Source organism: Somniosus microcephalus, chromosome 22 (assembly GCF_052327205.1).
Source record: "Somniosus microcephalus isolate GS21.2 chromosome 22, FLI_Smic_1.0, whole genome shotgun sequence".
Lineage (NCBI taxonomy): Eukaryota > Metazoa > Chordata > Chondrichthyes > Squaliformes > Somniosidae > Somniosus > Somniosus microcephalus.
Window position 1 is genome coordinate 60,718,550 of NC_141008.1, and position 21,219 is coordinate 60,739,768.

Below are 21,219 nucleotides of genomic sequence, written 5' to 3' on the forward strand. Positions count from 1 at the left end.
GGGAGGGGAGAGTGGGGGGAGGGGAGAGTGGAGGGAGGGGGGAGGGGAGAGTGGAGGGAGGGGAGAGTGGAGGGAGGGGGAGGGGAGAGTGGAGGGAGGGGGAGGGGAGAGTGGGGGGAGGGGAGAGTGGAGGGAGGGGGGAGGGGGAGAGTGGAGGGAGGGGAGAGTGGAGGGAGGGGGAGGGGAGAGTGGAGGGAGGGGGGGGAGGGGAGAGTGGGGGGAGGGGAGAGTGGAGGGAGGGGGGAGGGGGAGAGTGGGGGGAGGGGAGAGTGGAGGGGGGGGAGGGGGAGAGGTGGAGGGGGAGGGAGAGTGGAGGGGGAGGGGAGAGTGGAGAGTGGAGGGGGAGGAGAGTGGAGGGAGGGGGGGGTCCTCCACCACCACGGAGAAAACTATTGCAGTCCTATGGACCATTTTTGCCAGGAATGGCTTGCCAGAACAGATTTGCTCCGACAACGGACCACAGTTTGTGTCCGAAGAGTTCCGGAGGTTCTTGAAAAAGAATGGGGTAAGGCATTACACATCCGCCCCGTATCATCCAGCCACAAATGGATTGGCCGAGAGGTTCGTACAAACCTTTAAGAAGGCAATAAAGGCCATGTACAATGACAACATTCTGCTGCAGCACAAGATGGACAATTTCCTGTTCGCCTACCGGAATGCGACACATGCAGTCACCAACCAGGCCCCAGCCATGATGTTCTTTTAACCGAAGGTTAAGATCTCGCCTGGATTTGCTCAGACCAAACGTACGAAGAGATGTTGAGAGTAAGCAATTCCAGCACATCCATGAGAAGCCAACAAGGAGCTTCAATGTAGAGCAACCAGTCTCGGCCCGCGACTACCGAACAGAAAAATGGCAGCCAAGAACGATATGCACACGGCAGGGCCCACTAATGTACACAGTGGACGTTGGGGAGGGCATCGTGAGACGCCATGCTGACCAGATCCTGGAGTCACAGGAACAAGTCAACCTCATGCCTCGCCCATACATACCTGGTGATGAACCCGACGTACAGGTCGCATCTACCCCAGAAACAGTAGCATCGGAAGCTGATGAACCAACCGACAGGGGGCCAGAATCGCCTCCGCACCAAGAGCAAGACACTCGGGAAAGGTGCTATCCAGAAAGGATCAGGAAGCCTCCCCAAAGACTGAATATATAAATAGACTATTTTCAGCTAATGTTGCATGTTAAAGTGTTAATTGTAATTAGTTGATATTTAATTGTTAAATGAGTGTTATGGTACTGTTAATCTAAAAGAGGAGGGTGTAATGTATATACCTTTAAGAGGGGGAACTACTTTTTACAGCTCATGTATACTGTAGCACCGGCAGTGACCACACCTGTATATAATCATAATCATAATCAACTTTATTGTCATTGTTAGTGCACAACGAAATGTAGGCTTGCGGCTCCCGAGAGTGTACATTTAGATTGACATTTAAACATTCAACATTCATTTGGCTTGTAATACATTAACATAAACATAATAAAGTGCATTTGCAGATGTGCAGGCTTTAGAGTTTATTTGTGGAGTTCAGTAGGATGACAGCCCTGGGAAAGAAGCTGTTCCTAAATCTGGTCGTTCGGGTGCGAATGCATCTGTAGCGTCTCCCAGATGGCAGGGGGGCGAATAGACTGTGGCTGGGGTGGGTAGGGTCTTTGATGATGGTCAGTGACCTCCGTAAACAGCGTTTCTGGTAGATGTTCTCTATGGTCACTGAGTAGTAATCTGTACAGGCAGTTCCACTGTGAGCCACGTTAAGTAAACACCTGTTGTACCGTTCTCCGCAGTCTGTGTCTTATTATACACAGACACAACAGAGGGAATGCTGGAGAGAGGGTGTCCTGGAGGGGTCAAGGATAGAATCTATATGGCTAGAGTTAAGAAATAACAGAGGTGCCATTATACTACTAGGTGTATTCTATAGGCCATCAATTAGTGGGAAAAATATGGAGGAGCAAATTTGCAGAGAAATGCAAGAATTACAGTAGTGATAACGGGGGACTTCAACTATCCTAATATAAACTGGGATAGTAACAGTGTAAAGGGCAGAGGGGGGAAGAATTTCTGGAGTGTGTTCAGGAGAACTTTCTTGATCAAAAAGAGGAAATAGTTTGGGTACACTCGAGGTACATTCCCACTAGGGGGAAAGGTAGGGCAACTAAAGTCAGAGGCAGCCCATTGTACCTGGGCCAGATCCGTTCTCATCCCACTGAAATTGGCCTTCCGGACTCAATATCGAGTTCAACAATTTCAGATCATAACCCTGGGCCCTATTACATTTTTACTTATATTTTTTATCCACCCCTTTGTTTTGGGTTTTCCCTCCCCCCCTCTTTCCTTTTTTTTTCTCTCTCCCACATGGCAGCTGTCTCTCATTCTGCCAGAACACTTCACACCTAATCTGAGCTGTCTTTTGTCTCTTTACTAGTCCTATCACCATCTTGTCTTGTTTTGAATACCTCTTAATGTCTCTTCACTTCTTTTGTTCTCTCCCAGCCCTGCCTTTCGATCTATTTCATTTCCTTTCCAGTTTTGAAAAAGGGTTAGACCCGAAACGTCGACTCTAATTTCTCTCCATGGATGTTGCCTGGCCTGCTGAGTTTTTCCAGCATTTTCTGTTGTTATTTCGGACTTCCAGCATTTGCAGTATTTTGCTATCGTAAAGTCAGAGCTCCCTGGATGACGATAGAGAGTAAGATGAAGCAGAAAAAGAGCATGTATGACAGATGTCAGGTCGAGAATACATCTGAGAATCAGGCTAAATACAGAAAGTTCAGAGGAGAAGTGAAAAAGAAAATAAGAGGGGCAAAGAGAGGGTATGAGAATAGAATGGCAGCTAACATAGAAGGTAATCCAAAGTCTTCTATAGGCATATAAATAGTAAACAGGTAGTACGAGGAGGAATGGGGCCTATTAGGGACCAAAAAGGAGACCCACACATGGAGGCAGAGGGTATGGCTGAGGTGCTAAATGAGTACTTTGCATCTGTCTTCACCGAGGAAGAAGATGCTGCCATAGACATAGTGAAGGAGGAGGCAGAGGAGATACTGGATGGGATAAAAATTGATGAAGAGGGGGTACTAGAAAAGCTGTACTTAAAGTAGATGTCACCAGGACCAGATGGGATGCATCCTAGGGAAGTGAAGGAAGAAATCACAGAGGTACTGGTCATAATCTTTCAATCCTCCTTAGAAATGGGGGTGGTGCAAGAGGACTGGAGAACTGCAAATGTTACACCCTTGTTCAAAAAAGGGTGTAAAGATAAACCCGGCACCTATAGGCCGGTCAGTTTAACCTCGGTAGTGGGAAGCTTTTAGAAACAATAATCAGGGACAAAATTAACAGTCACTTGGACAAGTGTGGAATAATTAAGGAAAGCCAGCATGGATCTGTTAAAGGCAAATCGTGTTTAACGAACTTGATCGAGTTTTTTGATGAGGTAATAGAGAGGATTGATAAGGTCAATGCGGCTGACGTGGTGTACATGGATTTTCAAAAGGCATTTGATAAAGTGCCACATAATAGGCTTGCCAGCAAAGTTGAAGCCCGTGGTATAAAAGGGACAGTGGCAGCATGGATACGGAATTGGCTAAGTGACAGGAAACAGAGAGTAGTTTTTCGGACTGGAGGAAAGTATACAGTGGTGTTCCCCAGGGATTGGTTCTAGGACCACTGCTTTTCTTGATATATATTAATGACTTGGACGTGGGTGTACAGGGCACAATTTCAAAATTTGCAGATGACACAAAACTTGGAAGTATAGTGAACAGTGAGGAGGATAATGATAGACTTCAAGAGGACATAGATAGACAGGCTGGTGGAATGGGCGGACATGGGCGGAAATTTAACGCAGAAAAGTACGAAGTGATACATTTTGGTTGAAAGAATGATGAGAGGAAATAAAGGATACAATCCTAAAGGGGGTGGATGAACAGAGAGACCTGGGGGTATATGTGCACAAATCGTTGAAGGTGGCAGGGCAGGTTGAGAAAGCAGTTAAAAAAGCATACGGGACCCTGGGCTTCATGAATAGGGGTATAGAGTACAAAAAGGTGGAAATTATGATGAACCTGTATAAAACACTGGTTCAGCCTCAACTGGAGTATTGTGTCCAATTCTGGGCACCGCACTTTAGGAAGGATGTGAAGGCCTTAGAGAGGGTGCAGAAAAGACTTACAAGAATGATTCCAAGGATGAGGGACTTCAGTTACGTGGATAGACTGGAGAAGCTGAGGTTGTTCTTACAGCAGAGAAGATTGAGAGGAGATTTGATAGAGGTGTTTAAAATCATGAGGGGTCTGGACAGAGTAGATAGAGAGAAACTGTTCCCATTGGCAGAAGGGTAGAGAACCAGAGGACACAGATTTAAGGTGATTGGCAGAAGAACCAAAGGCAACATGAGGAAAAATATTTTTACTCAGCAAGTGGTTAGGATCTGGAATGCACTGCCTGAAAGGGTGGTGGAGGCAGACTCAATCACAGCTTTCAAAAGGGAGTTGGATAAGTACCGGAAGGAAAAAAAATTTGCAGGGCTACGGGGGAAGGGCAGGGGAGTGGGACTAACTGAAGTGCTCTTGCAGAGAGCCGGCACAGGCTCGACGGGCCGAATGGCCTCCTGTGCTGTAACCATTCTATGATTCTGAGGGGAAAGGGAGAACAGGTTTCAGCAAACCAGGGAAGTTGCTTATCTGTGACATGCAGGTTAAGAATTCTTAAGGGGCCTGTGCACCAAAAACATTTGGGGGCCCCTCCGCAGCCATCCCTCCACCCCACCCCCTAACCAGTGGTTGTGTTCATTTTTCTGCATTATGGTGAGCTTTACCGAGAGACCCATATTTGGCTGGGGCCCCTGGGCACAGGCCCCGAGGACCCGTGAATTAATCTATCCCTGGTAACATGAGCACTAAGATAGTAGAATTCAATCCAAATCAAATTAACTTTTTTAAATAAAAAGTATAAAGTACGATGTGAACTTTTCGCCATTCATAAAAAAGTGGTTTATTCCTGGGCTCAATTATGGTACTGCTATGATTACAGGGCAAGTTCTTGTTTTTAGATGTAGATTCTCTGCATAACATATTTTAGAATCAGATTTTGAACGTAGTCATTGCTTGACTAGTGATACAATAACATTAAATTTGTCAAAGCAACAGATAGGCAATATTATGTTCAATACTGTGCTGTGGACTATTTATCAAAGATACCCTTTTGATTTCAGTGTAATAAGCATCCTCAGGATCAAGACATTGTATTGAGTGGCGAGCTGTATATGTCTCTTCAGCAGCTGACCGCATTACAAAGAAGCTGCCACAAGCTCCACTTGTATGCAATAACTAACCTTAGACTTAAACGGGGTCAGACTGTGCTGCACAATATTAGCACATCACTGCGTTACTGCAATTGTATTAAGTTCCCCTGTCTGCCAGTGCGTGTATTTAGGAGTTAACTCCTCAGTAAAATAGTGGACAAAGGAATTTCGCAAATGCTAGAGGTTCCTCTATGCATTACATTTATCCCAACAGACCAGAATGCACAGATTACTTTGCCCGTCCCGTTAATGTAAGTGGAGTTAGTGAGGCAAATCTATCTATCTATCTATCTATATATATAAAGCGGTACTTCTGTCATTCTGTCTGTCTATATAAAGCGGTACTTCTGTCATTCTGTCTGTCTATCTGTCTGTCATTTCCTGTGCGCCTTACGGGTATGCACTCGAAAGTTACAGGGCGTACCTACGCGCGCGTTACCTCCAAAGAAAGCTTACGCTTCAGAGACGGTTTTAAGCGTATTTACTTTTCGGTCGGACGAAAATTGTTCGCGCCTTATGCAAAAAACCTTCAAAATTAAACTCATTATCTGCTAGCATTGATTGACTGACATCAAGGTTCCACCAATCCTGTTCCGTCACGATTGACCAATCCTACAGTACGGTCCCCTGATGGTTGGCCAATCGGTGTGTGTGTGGGCGGGACTATTCGTTTTCATCTCGGGGAGCTGCCAGCCATTGTTTGACTACCAGCTTACAGCTCAAATGACTTCACCTTCCAGCTAAAATGACTTTCAAAGTTAGTTTCTCTTTTAAAAATAACATAAGATTTACCAAAAACGTTTTATAAGTACTTTCACTTTCATTTTTCAACCTTTTAAAAGGTAGACATACAGGGACACAGACAGGGCCCTAAGCCTCCCACTCGATTTAAAATGTTGCCCAGCACCAGATTCACAAAGGGACACAGACAGGGCCCCAAAGCCATAAGTAGTTTCACTTTCATTTTTCAACCTTTTAAAAAGGTAGACATACAGGGACACACACAGGGCCCTAAAGCCTGCCACTCGATTTTAAATGTTGCCCAGCACCAGATTCACAAAGGGACACAGACAGGGCCCCAAAGCCTGGCACTCGATTTAAACCGCCTGCCCCAAAACAGCCCCGGCAACGCCGGGCTCCCCAGCTAGTATATATATATAAAGCGGTACTTCTGTCATTCTGTCTGTCTATCTGTCTGTCATTTCCTGTGCGTCTTACGTGTATGCACTCGAAAGTTACAGGGCGTACCTACGCGCGCGTTACCTCCAAAGAAAGCTTACGCTTCAGAGACGGTTTTAAGCGTATTTACTTTTCGGTCGGACGAAAATTGTTCGCGCCTTATGCAAAAAACCTTCAAAATTAAACTCATTATCTGCTAGCATTGATTGACTGACATCAAGGTTCCACCAATCCTGTTCCGTCACGATTGACCAATCCTACAGTACGGTCCCCTGATGGTTGGCCAATCGGTGTGTGTATGGGCGGGACTATTCGTTTTCATCTCGGGGAGCTGCCAGCCATTGTTTGACTACCAGCTTCCAGCTCAAATGACTTCACCTTCCAGCTAAAACGACTTTCAAAGTTAGTATCTCTTTTAAAAATAACATAAGATTTACCAAAAACGTTTTATAAGTACTTTCACTTTCATTTTTCAACCTTTTAAAAAGGTAGACATACAGGGACACAGACAGGGCCCTAAGCCTGCCACTCGATTTAAAATGTTGCCCAGCACCAGATTCACAAAGGGACACAGACAGGGCCCCAAAGCCATAAGTAGTTTCACTTTCATTTTTCAACCTTTTAAAAGGTAGACATACAGGGACACACACAGGGCCCTAAAGCCTGCCACTCGATTTAAAATGTTGCCCAGCACCAGATTCACAAAGGGACACAGACAGGGCCCCAAAGCCTGGCACTCGATTTAAACCGCCTGCCCCAAAACAGCCCCGGCAACGCCGGGCTCCCCAGCTAGTAATGTATGTAACAAACAAATGTCTTCCATGCTAATGCTGCTAAAACTGCAAAATTTTGCAGTTGGGTCAGGAGAATCCTCACAAAAATGCGACATGCAATGTCCGTCAGTGGAAACTTTGCCAACACATTTATCTTTTGTGACTAAGTCAGCACTTTCGACAGGGAAAACAACATTCCGTTTTCAAGTAAAGCACAAGAGACACAAAGTGTTTATTATTTTTGATTATTAAAAAAGACCAGTGCAGATTCTACCTGAAGAATATGCTTTCCATTATACTTTTTAAAATGCTCCAAACTACAGAAACAAGGTAGAGGAATGGATACAAAATATTACCACAATATTAGCAGAGATTGTTTAGGGCATAAAAATGTAATGGAAATTATCAGTGCAATGTGTATGTAGTGCATTGAGCTTCAAAGCTCGGACCATAAACCCTATCCTACCAAAGAACTGGCCCTGCACAATTCATGCATTTTTGGAACTTTAAATAAATATTGCTGTAATATCTAGCTTATTAATAAGTGTAGCTTAATTTTTTTAACAAGTCAAAGGCCCTGAAATTACACTATGGGATACTGGCATACAAATGCTTAATATTTTCATATGAAATTCCTTTTCCTGCCATTTAAAATAAACAGGTTTATTATTCCTTTGGGATACTGAGCAGGGGAATTTCGTATGAACACATTTCACATTCAGATGCTAATATCCTGCAGTGTAACTGCAAGACCTCAGTCTTTCATTCACCCTCTTGTTTCACTATAGCAGTCGTCCCCTAGTTTTATCCCCATTCATATTGCCGCAGGCTGCATATCTCCTGCAACCAAAAGGGTGGGCCGCTGACCTACTCCTAGAGCTGTCTTTTGCTGGTCTTGTGCCGTTTTCTGTAAGACGTGCAACAGCAGCCTCGGGACAACTCTCTTGGGACGGCTGGTATTGGAAACTCCGCAACACCGTGGAAATTGAAATGCAATCCCCGCTGTATGGCACCACATGCTGGTGCCCCCACACACGGTGGCAAAGCACTGCTTGAAACAATTCACAGTGCAAACCCTCTGAACAGAGCTCCATAACTATCTAGCATTGATTGTTAGATTAAATGGGACCAATGGATACTCCGGAGGCATTTTCCCTTTGAGATCATTTCCCAGGGTTCTCTGATGGCTCAATGAGTTTATCCGGCCAGGGCAGAAAAATCCCATGTTCAATTCCCAGTGTGTGCTCAGTTAATTCATTGACCTCAGCCAGCAGGGAAGCTATAATTGGATGCGGATGAGTTAGAAAGGGCTGAATTTACTGGGGTTCCCGCTATCTACTGAGCCCAGCTGGGTGGATGTGGATGTTGGGTGACAACAAGAATAGTGTGCATGTGATGCCCCTGCTCCAACTGCTGCCATCCAGTGGCACAATTCACATATGATAATGGCTACTTGGATGAGGTGCCGAGAACCATCCCCTACCAAGGTGTCAGTTCTTTCAAAAGAGGGAGGGGAAGGGAGATGGAGGAAAGGAATAAGGACTGAAAAGTGGACTGGAAAGTTACAAAATTATCACTTTCCCTCCAAACTCACTCCTTGTAGGTTAGAATTACGGTTTCTTGAATATCATGGGATATCCTGAACACCATCAGTAAGAACGCCTGGGTTGTAGTGCATAAAGCTCGGTTTCCGCCAAACAGGACAGCAAAGAGCTCTGAAATGAGGAATTTGATAAACTCTAAATACGCATGGTGGATCACTACTTACATCGGTTAGTATAATCTGTACATTACAACATAATTATAATAATCCCACTTTACACCAGTGACTACACTTCACAAGTACTTCATTGGCTGTAAAGCACGTTGGGATGTCCTGTGGTTGTGAAAGGCATTCTAGAAATGCAAGCCTTTTTTCTTTTACATCAACTAATTAAGGTCAGGAGACTTACAAACAAAAATACGACGGGCAAGGTTTTCTTTTTAAAAGCAAAAAAAAAAAAAGCATTTGGTCAAATTTCATCAGATGCTTCAAGAAATGCTAGCTCGTGGCAAACCTAGTCCACTGGCAGTCACATCTGTCCAAAATACCATAAAGTTAACAGATAGCTGTTAACAGTATCAGGAGGCATTTCACATCCAAAAATACATTCAATTCAGTACAGCTGGAAACTGCTTTACATGGCAGCACATACTGTGAGGCAGCAGGAAAGCATTAATGGAAATCCTCTCTGTAGCAAGCAAGGTTTTTCGTGACCATATTTGTCAAGCTTTGTGTTCTGGGCAGTCAAGTGATAATGCCAACACGCCAGTGCCAGTCTATCGAAAGGCACTCGGATATTAGTGTGCCCGCATGCTAGTGTGGCACCCTGGCTTACAGTCAAGAAGAGAAATTTGATGGTCCCGGTTTAAAATGACAAGTTGATTACAATCCTCGTTTACTTTGATTTGCTCGATTCTTCTGGATAGCTTCTTCAGCTTTTCTCTTTCTCCACTCACAAATGTCTGCAAAGTCACAAGTCCGACATTTCCACGCCTCCTCAATATCCACCCCCTTGGCCTCCCTCTGGCCCTTCCAGAAGGAGCAATAATGCTTCAGCTCACTTTTAACCCACTCCTCTTCAAAGCGCACCACTTCTGTTCCGATCACAGAGGCATCTGCTTGGTAACAGTATTCTAACTTCATGGTGTCGACGGTGGGGATCTCCGCGTACGTCAGGTTTAACATCATTAAATCCAGAAGGTCACCAAATGTGTTTATGGTAAACCCCACCTTCTGGGCATGCACCATAACCTCTGACCCAAAGGTCTGCTCTGTCCGTAAGTGAAGCTGGTGAGTGATGGTGTCCTTGTTCAGTTGGCCTTTGATCATAGCCTCAAAGAGGAGTTTGTATATACTGACCTGATAATAAAAAGGATCTAGTTTTACTAGATGATAGCTATCCAATCTGTGTAACACAGAGACAACATCACTCCAACATCTGCTTGTTATTCATTGCAGATACTAGAGCTCATTACAGGTTCCCTGGTTTTGCTGCATAGATTGCTCAAGGGCTTTAAAGCATGAAACAAAGCGAGGTAACAGCAACCCGCAACTTCTTCCCAATTGGACAGTAGCAAGATCACGTCCCAAAGCGTTTTGACACTCAATTTGCTGGACATGTGATTTATACAGAACACAACAGCACCAAGAAATAAATACTTGCATTTAAATAGCGGCTTACATTGTTGAAACATCTCAGAGGATTTCACTTTTTTTTTTTTTTTTTTAAAGAGTGCAAGGACTGTTAGGCAGGCAAATGCGACAGCCATTCTGCAGCAGGAGCATCCCACAAACAGTAATGAGAAATTGGTGGAGGGAGGAATATTGGACAGTGTGACAAAAATGAAGCAGTATTTGAATCAGGTAGCTGCCTAATTCAGTAACGATACTGAAGTGTTTAAAAGCCAGCAAATGATACAAATGTTAGGAGTTTTTTCGATTGGTTTCCAAGGTTACGGGCTTGAGAGAGAAACCGAGCCACATATTTCAAATACATACACAGTGTAAATGGTTCAGTTATGTGTCTAACAGACAATTATTTTTGAATCCAAGTGTCAAGTCATTTAAGTCCAACAAGTCCTAGCAACCGATCGATGGATATTGAACCCTGTAAATACCGCGTGGGACTTTATCAAACCAATTGGAATCTTCACAGAAAGATGCGGTAGAGTACCTAGCTCTTGCTAGAAAAGATTACAAGAAAGAAAAGAGCTGCATGCATAAAAGTTATCTATAAATAAACGTCTTACGGTATAGATTGTTTCCTTTTACTACTTTCCTTTCAAGAATCTAAATAATAATATTTCAACTGTGTATATTATACTATTATTATAGAATGGCTTGTTCATAGTTTGATTAATAAATTCTCTTAATAAACCTAAAACGAGGTTTGAGGTGATGCTCTGGCGCTTTTGAAGAATCATCTTGCGGAGGCAATAAGATCATTTCTAGTAGCTAAACAATTAACAGGGAGTTTGTTCTGTTTGTTATCTTGGGAATATTACTGAACACTTATTTAGATAAGTGAAGATAATCTCAAAGGCATGGGGAGTTGGGAATCACCTTTGAGATTGATCTAAAACCATAGAATCCAAAAGATCCAGAGCAAGAAGGGGAGAATGGACCCCAAAAACATAACAGTAAAGATAAGAGATTTTTTTGACGATAGCCGTAAGATTTTTAATGTCCAACTGAACCACTGGTCTAAGCAGCTGGTGCCTCAGTTTGACATCTCATCTGAAAGATGGCACCTCCAACAATGCAGCACCTCCACATTACTGCACTGGACTCGTTTGTGCATTCAAGTCCTGATGGGAGGCTTGAACCCAAAAATCTTCTGACCCAGAGGTAAGACAGCTGCCAAATAAGCCAGACAGAAAAGTCCATGAAAATACTCCCACAACGTGAACTTCAAATTCGCTCTTAAGTACAAAGGCTCCATGGACATTGTTGCACTGTAGTTAGTGTTGTGTAGATATGACCCTACTATAGAGCGGTACAAAACGTAACCAGTGATATACACTTTACCAATGCAACGGGGGGATGCCCGTCCAATGAGGTCTGGGAGTGACCAGTCATGTTTGTTCCGAACGTTAAGAAACATTATGCAAAAGCATGATGCCAATATTTTAATAACCAACTTAAGTGAGTCAGTACAAAAATTGATTCATTCCAAATGATTCTTGCCCCACGCACTTACTTGTAAGTGATGACTCTTTCTTTGGGCTGCACTGGGAAATGTTCGATGACCACGCGTTTTCAGTTCACGCAATTCCAGTTCGCCCTTGGAATTATAGCACAGCTCGTCAATAACACCAACCAGGAAAATCCCCTCCAGCTCTCCAAACACCGGCAGCTCTCGTACACGCTCTCCTATACAACCACAGCACTTCATTAGATATGCCATCTTCCGCTGCTTCACCAATGACCTTCCCTCCAACATAAGGTCAGAAATGGGGATGTTCACTGATGACTGCACAGTGTTCAGTGCCATTCACAACTCCTCAGATAATGAAGCAGTCCGTGCCCGCATGCAACAAGGCCTGGACGACGTTCAGGCTTGGGCTAATAAGTGGCAGGTAACATTCGCTCCAAAGTGCCAGGCAATGACTATCTCCAACAAGCGAGAGTCTAACCACCGCCCCTTGACATTCAATGGCATTACCATCGCCAAATCCCCCACCATCAACATCCTGGGGGTCACCACTGACCAGAAACTTAACTGGACCAGCCACATAAATACTGTGGCAACAAGAGCAGGTCAGAGACTAGGTATTCTGCGGCGAGTGTCTCATCTCCTGACTCCCCAAAGCCTTTCCACCATCTACAAGGCACAAGTCAGGAGTGTGATGGAATACTCTCCACTTGCCTGGATGAGTACAGCTCCAACAACATTCAAGAAGCTCGACACCATCCAGGACAAGCAGCCCGCTTGATTGGCACCCCATCCACCACCTTTAAACATTCACCACCGGCGTACCGTGGCTGCAGTGTGCACCATCTACAAGATGCACTGTAGCAACTCGCCAAGGCTTCTTCGGCAGCACCTCCCAAACCCGCGACCTCTTCCACCTAGAACAAGGGCAACAGGCGCATGGGAACACCACCACCTCCAAATTCCGCTCCAAGTCACACACCATCCTGACTTGGAAGTACATCGCCGATTCTTCATCATCGTTGCTGGGTCAAAATCCTGGAACTCCCTCCCTAACAGCACTGTGGGAGTACCTTCACCACACGGACTACAGCGGTTCAAGATGGCGGCTCATCACCACCTTCTCTGGGGCAATTAGGGATGGGCAATAAATGCTGGCTTTGCCAGCGACGCCCACATCCCATGAAATAATTTTTTTTAAATACTGTATTGTGGACTGGTCAGCCACTATGGCATACACTACTAAAGCAGATGATTAGTGATTTGGAGTCCTACGTGACCCATCACTCAAATCTGACTGCCTTTCAGCAAGTTTTTGTCAGTTCTCAGCTGAATGTATAAGTGGAGAGCAAGGCAACTTTTAAAAAATAAGTCAGACTCCATCTAGCAAGTCAGGCAAACTGGGTGGCGCTGTGGAAAAGGTTACAAAGCAAACTTCCCAGCTGAAGGAGTCTGAGATGCTTTGTGGAGAAAAGAAGCAACATGTTGAACGAGTTATAATATTTTGGGCTGAAATACAAATTCCCTGCCTTTAAGTGCCTTTTATGTAACTACCTGCCGGTGTCTTTTACATACCTGCCTGCAGGAACGGGATCATTGAGAGAAGATTAAGCAGCTTAACAGCCCAGCTATCTTCCAGGCTCTCTACATTTATTGGGACAATGTCCTGGACCTCCAACTCTAAAACAGAAGACAGAAATACACTTTATTAACGCACGCCCCTCAGTGGAGCATTGTGATATACAGTACACAGCAGAATCGCAGTGCACATGTGAATTAAACTGGATAGACAGGGGAGATCCATGGCTTTAAGCTCGTCACTAGGAATTTGAAAAGGGATCTACTTTAAAGGCAGGGATTTCAATCCTAACCCACCTCATTCAGCAATGAAGCGGCGCTAGATCTTAAACTATTGTCGGGAGTACTGGTTCAATCAAACGGTCATTCCCTCAACAGCAGCTTTGTGTCTTCCAAGGCATCAGTTAAAAGATCAGAAAATAAATGGGTAAATGGTGACTCATTATGACGTGGAAGATCCAGCTTTTGATGCCTCCTCCATTCTGAGTTAAATTATCTCGGCCAAAATCGGCAGAGGAGAAAAGGAACACAAGCCAGGGTCCTCACACCTAATCACCATTTAGTGTCCCTGCTGGAAAATGCACACGTGTTGGCAAGGATTGGACTTGGCTGTGATACAACTCACAATCAAGCAACAAACCAATGCTAACTATCTAGGCTCGCAAGTGAACCATGGGCACTTGGAGGAGGTACTGGACCGTCAGCACGTTAGTGCCTTCAGAAGGAGAGCAGAGAAAAAGAAAAACACTAAAAACTGATACCCTACAAGTATGAGCTGCATATCTAGGGAAGCCGCTGGGATGGGAAGAGAGCAGATTACTCAAACTACAGGAAACTTTGGTTTAGCTGGAGGTTATATGTCCGGAATACTCGATCTAATGGCAAAAATCAGGAGCCGTTTTCTATAAGATTTTTTAGTTCTCGTTGCTTTTTTTTTCCCCAGTCAGGCACTGCAAGGTCTGTAGCTATAGCAACAGCTTCAGCTAGAGACGCTTGCAGCTGCAGCCGACTGTTTAGAAGCTGTTGCTAAGCAACAGTGTTTGTTGTCAGATACAGAGATGAAAACCTCCGCATGCTTCAACATTAACTTTGTACGTCCGGCAGTTTTGATAGATCGGCAACAGCTCGGTCCCGTCAGTGCCGGATATCACAAAGTTTCCTGTATTACAGGAAACTTTTTTTTATCCGGCACCGACGGGGTGCCGGTTCATCAAAAATTCCGGATAACCGAGCGCTATAGTAAAAGATAGGGAGAGCTGAGAGCTCCATATAAAGCAACAAACCCTGTTGCTTAGCAACAGGTTCAGAACAATGGCCACAAGTTCCAAGCGTCTCTGTAGCTTAGCAACAGCTGCAGCCACACCCTTGCACAGCAACAGATCGAGGAAGGCAAGTAATATGAAGTATGAATTTTGTCGGTTAACCGAGATTTCCGGTTATTTAGGTGCTGGTAAATCGAAAGTTTCCTGTATTTGGAAGCTTGGTTACAATTTTCTTGTCTTTACTGTAGGTTCAGTGAGGCTATTCAGTCAAGGCTTCAGTCGCACTGGCACTTGGCGGTAACACTGATTGGTACAAGCTTACAAGATTAACAAATTTTTGTTGATCGCATATCACAAAACTTTTTAAACTTAGGAAATGGAAATTTAAAAAGTGAGACTTGCAACTGCAGAGAGTGCATTTGTGGAGCTAGATTTATTTTTTTTTTTTTAAAGTCAACCGCCATCAATTTAATGACGCAAGTGACAGCTGACATTTTAATTACTAGGAAGTACAGGAACATTTTATTTATCTTCCCCATCCCTATTTTTAAAGCTATTTACACCCCTTTTGATTATCCCAGTGACACCAGCCTACCCTTGTCTGGCAGGGCAGGGAAGGAAAAATACAGACAACGTACCCCGTGAGCTGGCTTTTAGGAAGTGTGCATGATTAACACTTGCCCTTCGTAGCTTTTTGTTCCTCCCTGAGGGAAGCACTTTATTCCTGCTTACTGGTTTCCCAAAGAGGCTGAGATCTGCAAAGCAGTGTGTGTGGCATCGTGGCTACAGATCTGCACCGTAGCACCCTGTGGTATGTGGCTATTGCACCGTGACGCTGGGCCACAAGCAACATTTCAGTCAAGTCGAATAAGTTACCTCTTGCCAGGTGTATACTGCTACCAGCTTTCACAACTGGCACCTCGTCTCGTAGCTGTTGGATGTGTGGCAGTTCCATCCCATAAACCACCTGCTGCTCACACCAGGCCTGTCGGCTCAGGTCAGTGACACTCAGGTGCTTTCGGCCGAACCGCTCCAGCGGGATCCTTTCGTCCCGCTTTTTCCTTTTGGGGCCGCTGCCCTCAGAGAACGGCTCAGTTTCCTTCCCCGACCCGGATGGCTGATTGGAGGATTGCTCATGTCCCCTGGGAATATAAGATTGTTTGCAAAATTTACTTTTCAATCTCAGAGGCAGAGCAAAGTTAAGCAAAGGACACCTCGGCATCAATTTCTCCTTTTAACGGTAAAACAGGAAAGGGCTGTAATTAACAGCCCGCTTTCAAAACCAGGGCAAGCTGTGGCTTTCAACATGCAATCGCTGGGAATGGATTTTAATTAGTAGATTGTTAAATCTGAAGAAAAACAGGCTTTCGTCTATTTTTCACCAAAAGAATAATTTCACCCTTAAAGTATTAAAGAATTTCACAAACCCTGCAAAACCAGGCATAGTGCTAAGTGAGGGCACCATTACAGGAAACTCTCGTTTAAACAGCACCTAAATATCCGGAATTCTCTATTAACCAGCAAAATTCATACTCCGCAAACAACACCTCAATAACCGGAAATGTTGCCGAGTCCGAGTCTCCCGCGGTGGCCGGGTTAGTCAGTGGGGGTAGTTATGGATTACCCTCAACTGGCAGTACTGTACTTAATCAAGCATCTTCCACCATCCATTTAACACAACATTCTGTAGGTGAGTACCCAATTACTGTATACTGCACATTTCTTGATTTTTTTATTTTTGTTTGTTAAAAATAGCCTCGGTAGATAACCCTCTCCGTCATCCGGAATTTTTAATCAACCGGCACCATCCCGGTCCCGTCGGTGCTGGATACCAAAGAGTTCCCTGTATCAAGAACGCTTTAAAGAAAAACGCTGGAATAACTCTGCTGTTAAATGCATTGCACGATGAGACATTCAGCCATATAAACCACAAACGTGCAATCTAACCCACACCTCCAAGCCCAGACTTTGTTATTACAATGTGCTGCAAGGATTAGCCACAATAATAATATATATAAATCAAATTAAATACTTAAAATTACCTGCAGGTAGCTTCTGCTGTTCCTTGGCCAGTACAGCAAGACTCAGTGGATCTGCTTGAGGTTTGACCACTGTCTCCTCCAGATGGCTCAGGCCCTTCTATGAATTCAGCAATTAGGCAACAGGTCATTAGATATATTTCTGTAAACCTAACTCTGTACATTTTTTTTTCCAAATTAATTTAAAATTGCAGTCATTCTAAAATTGACAATCTGCAATTCCCATCCACATGGCGGTCTATAAAACAATAAACTGCACATCTGCATCACACCTCGGGAAATACATATCTGAAGTTTCCAACATTATAACCTTATAACCTTATACAGACAACTAAATAAGAGCGTTTGGCTTGTTGCACGTCAATGCCAGACACTCTCTCATTTATAGGCACTTGTCCGCCTTTAGGCAATTTTTTTTTTTTAAAGGCGGCCAAAAGAGTACAGGTAGCATGATACACAAAGTTTACTAACAATAGATAATGTTGTGCAACAATAAATGCATTCCTGTGCTGCCAATTTTTTCTCACAAAAAATTATTCCAGTACAAATATCTTCCCACTTGGCCGACATTTATCCCACTTGGCCAACACCACAAAAACAGATTGTCAATGAATGTGTCTCATGGCTGTTTGTGGGAGCTTGCTGTGCACAAATTGGCTGCCATGTTTCCCCACATTACAACAGTGACAACATTTCAAAAGTACTTCATTGGCTGTGAAGCGCTTTGAGACCTCCCGAGGACGTGAAAGGCGCTATATAAATGCAAGTTCTTTCTTTTTCTTTGCCTGCAAGTTACGGCTATTTCTAATTCTAGGTATCTCTGGCTACATCAAGGTACAGCAACCCTGATTTTTTTTTTCCTTCAGCTACTTATCCAATTCCCTTTTGAAAGCCACGATTGAATCTGCCTCCACCACCCTTTCAGGCAGTGAATTCCAGATCCTCACCACTCGCTGCGGAGAAACATTTTTCCTCCTGTCGACTTTGGATCTTCTGCCAATCACCTTAAATCTGTGTCCTCTGGTTCTCGACCCTTCCGTCAATGGGAACAGTTTCTCTCTGTCTAGACCCCTCATTATTTTGAGCACCTCGTTGTCAGATGAGGGTAAGATTACACTTGGCTGTGATGTCCTCACACAGTCAGACAGCCTTCACACACGAACCACCAAGGCTCTAATATGGGCAAGGTACTGGAGGGTGAGACTAGAACTAGGGGGCATAATCTTAGAATAAGGGGCTGCCCTTTCAAAACTGAGATGAGGAGAAACTTCTTCACTCAAAGGGTAGTAAATCTATGGAATTTGCTACCTCAGAGAATTGTGGAAGCTGCGACATTAAATAAATTTAAAACTGAGATAGACAGTTTCCTAGCTGATAAGGGAATTAGGGGTTGCGGGGAGCGGGCAGGGAAGTGGACGCGAGTCTAGGTTCGGATCAGCCATGATCCTATTGAATGGCGGAGCAGGCCCGAGGGGCCGTATGGCCTACTCCTGCTCCTACTTCTTATGTAACAGTTGCCTGGTATAACCATACCCATTAAGGCAGCGAATACCTTCAGAAGAGGAGCGGAGAGGAGAAAACTGGAGAAGAAAACAAATTCAATGGATTGAATAAACCGGATATACTCTAGGGTTTAATGGGTTAGAGAGGGAAAAAAAAGCTGAGCAAGATCAGAGTTATGTATATAAAATAAAATCCAAATACAGTATGTTGCCAAATGATTAACCATCAATATTCAGTCAAGACTATTCAGAAAAGTCACAGAGTGAGTCCTGACTTCTAACAAGAAAATCTATGACGGTATACTGCTCAACATGGCAATGCCATCACCAGGCAGCAATGTTATAACTATATGAGCTGTCTTATCCTACTGCACGTCACACATGAATCAAAATACATCTTTTATACTGTTTAACCACTATAAGTTTAAACACGTAGAATGGCCCACAGGAAGATTGTTTTTCGGGGGGGGGGGGGGGGGAGGAAAGTATCTTCAAATTAATTATGTTGTATCTTTTTTCCACAACTATACTCCTGAAACCACCACCTTCAAATGAACCTTCAAATGCCATCAATTTGTTTTCCCAAAGGTCACTATTTTGGTTTGAAATGTAAATCTTTCAATTACACCCAAACTCCTTAAATTAAACATATCCTGTCACACAGACCAGAAAATCCAAATTGGATCCCTGGTCGATGCAAAGAAGTCAGTATTCCTGCTCCTGATCACAAGCCAATGACCTCTGCTGGAAGTGTATATGTGGACATCAGGGAGGACAGAACTGGGCTTGACAGTGGGGATCCCTGTGATTGAACACCCTGAATTACTTCTTTTTCCTCCTTCTCCCTAGGCCAAGGATGTCAATGTAAATAGCAGCACCCAACTGCTGCTGACACACTGCCTGAATTCAATCCTGAAGAAAGGCTAATTTGCCAAGGTACTAGGGGGCAACCAGTACCCAGGGGAACCACAGCTCAGCAAGATGACAACACATTCAGGAAAAAAAAATGACTTGTTGATTACAAGTCATTATTTTTTTTGATTACATCTAGCATTTATATAGCATCTTTCATGTAAAGAAAAATCTCAAGCCATTCACAACTTGAAAATAGAACAGCTGGAAACAGATGCTGAGTTAAGGAGCTAGCTTATCAGCTGTGACCAAAAGCTTAGTTAAAAAGATGGGTTTTAAAAAAGAATTTGCATTTATATAGCAGTTTACCATGTCCTCAGGATCTCTTAAAACACTGACTCTGAATTACTTTTTGAATTGTAGTTACAGGAAACTTTCGATTTACTGGCACCTAAATAACCGGAAGTGTCGGTTAACCGGCAAAATTCAGGAGTAGGTTTTACTTCATATTTATTTGCCTTCTTCCATCTGTGCTGTGCAAGGGTGTGGCTGCAGCTGTTGCTAAGCTACAGAGACGCTTGAAACTTGTGTTCATTGTTCTACAGTTGTCGTTAAGCAACAGGGTTTGTTGCTTTATACAGAGCTGTCAGCTCTCCCTATCTTTTACTATAGCGTTCGGTTATCCGGAATTTTTGATGAACCGGCACGTCAGTCCCGTCCGTGCCGGATAAAAGAAAGTTTCCTGTACTGTTGTTAAGTAGGTAGATGTGGCAGCCATTTTACACACAAAAAAGCCCCACAAACAGCAAATCAGATAAACGACCAGTTAAAATGAAAACAGAAAATGCTGGAAATACTGGAAAAACGAACAGTTAATCTGTTTTGGTGACGTTAGTGTCAGCTGTGGCTCAGTGGGTAGCACTCTCGCCTCTGAGTCAGATGGTTGTGGGTTCAAGTCCCACTCGACACCTGAGCAGAAAAATCCAGGCTGACACTCCAGTGCAGTGCTGAGGGAGTGCTGGACTGTCAGAGGAGCCATCTTTTGGATGAGACGTTAAACCGAGGCCCCGTCTGCCCTCTCAGGTGGACATAAAAGATCCCGCGGCACTATTTCGAAGAAGAGCAGGGGAGTTATCCCCGGTGTCCTGGCCAATATTTATCCTTCAATCAACATAACAAAAACAGATTAATCTGAAAATTATCACATTGCTGTTTGTCAGATTGGCTGCCGTCTTTCATGTATTACAACAGTGACCTACACGGCAAGTGAACCCCAGGTGGGCAGAGGAAACGCTTCAAGGACACCCTCAAAGCCTCCTTGAAAAAGTGCAACATCCCCACTGACACCTCGGAATCCCTGGCCCAAGACCGCACAAAGTGGAGGAGGAGCATCCGGGAAGGCGCCGAATACCTCGAGTCTCTTCACCGGGAGCAAGCGGAAGCCAAGCGCAAACAGCACACGTCACCCACCCGCCCCTTCAACCACCGTCTGCCCCACCTGTGACAGAGACTGTAGGTCCCGCATTGGACTCATCAGTCACCCGAGAACTCATTTTTAATGTGGAAGCAAGTCATCCTCGGTTCTGAGGGACTGCCTAAGAAGAAGACAGCAGTGCCTACACTTTGAAAAGTACTTCATTGGCTGTAAAGCGGTTTGGGACGTCCTGAGGTCGTTATATAAATGCAAGTCTTTCTTGTTCCAAAAATCTGATGATAAAGTGCGGATTAAGAGAGGCCAATATAGGTCAGGACACTGCTCCTCTTCCACAAGGGTCGTGGGGGATCTTTTAACATCCACCAGGCAGACTAGGCCTCGGTGTGATGTCTTATCCGAAAGGATCACTGAGTGATGTGCTTATATACCGCGCTCGGCCGCAGTGTCAACGCCAAACTGATCGACGTCCAGCGCCAGCAGCTCGGCATCGCTGATCTCAAACTCATCCCGCGACATCACCCCATTCAACTTCCGGCCGCGGCCCCTAGTCCGTCCCCATCAACCGTCCCTCCACCCACTTCCGGCT

The 21,219-nt window shown here is 44.3% G+C and overlaps 1 protein-coding gene across 1 annotated transcript; it reads right to left on the minus strand.

The window, feature by feature from the left end:
* Positions 1-9,024: 9,024 nt before the first annotated feature.
* On the minus strand, positions 9,025-21,217 carry exo5 (exonuclease 5). The gene is made up of 6 exons (XM_085964891.1): positions 21,062-21,217; positions 16,848-16,944; positions 15,682-15,947; positions 13,541-13,645; positions 12,011-12,183; positions 9,025-10,170 (listed from the first exon to the last, which is right to left on the minus strand). Exons 1-6 carry the CDS (start codon positions 21,147-21,149, stop codon positions 9,694-9,696), a joined length of 1,206 nt encoding a protein of 401 aa, XP_085821017.1. The 5' UTR covers positions 21,150-21,217; the 3' UTR covers positions 9,025-9,693.
* Between the last annotated feature and the right edge of the window lie 2 nt (positions 21,218-21,219).

Excerpts from the sequence above, each read along its gene's own strand:
- exo5 (XM_085964891.1), bottom strand. The coding sequence starts at position 21,149 with ATGTCGCGGGATGAGTTTGAGATCAGCGATGCCGAGCTGCTGGCGCTG. Across the intron at positions 15,948-16,847 it reads ACAGCAGAAGCTACCTGCAG|GGGACATGAGCAATCCTCCA; the intron begins GTAATTTTAAGT and ends TTATATTCCCAG. Across the intron at positions 12,184-13,540 it reads GATCCCGTTCCTGCAGGCAG|GAGAGCGTGTACGAGAGCTG; the intron begins GTATGTAAAAGA and ends GTGGTTGTATAG.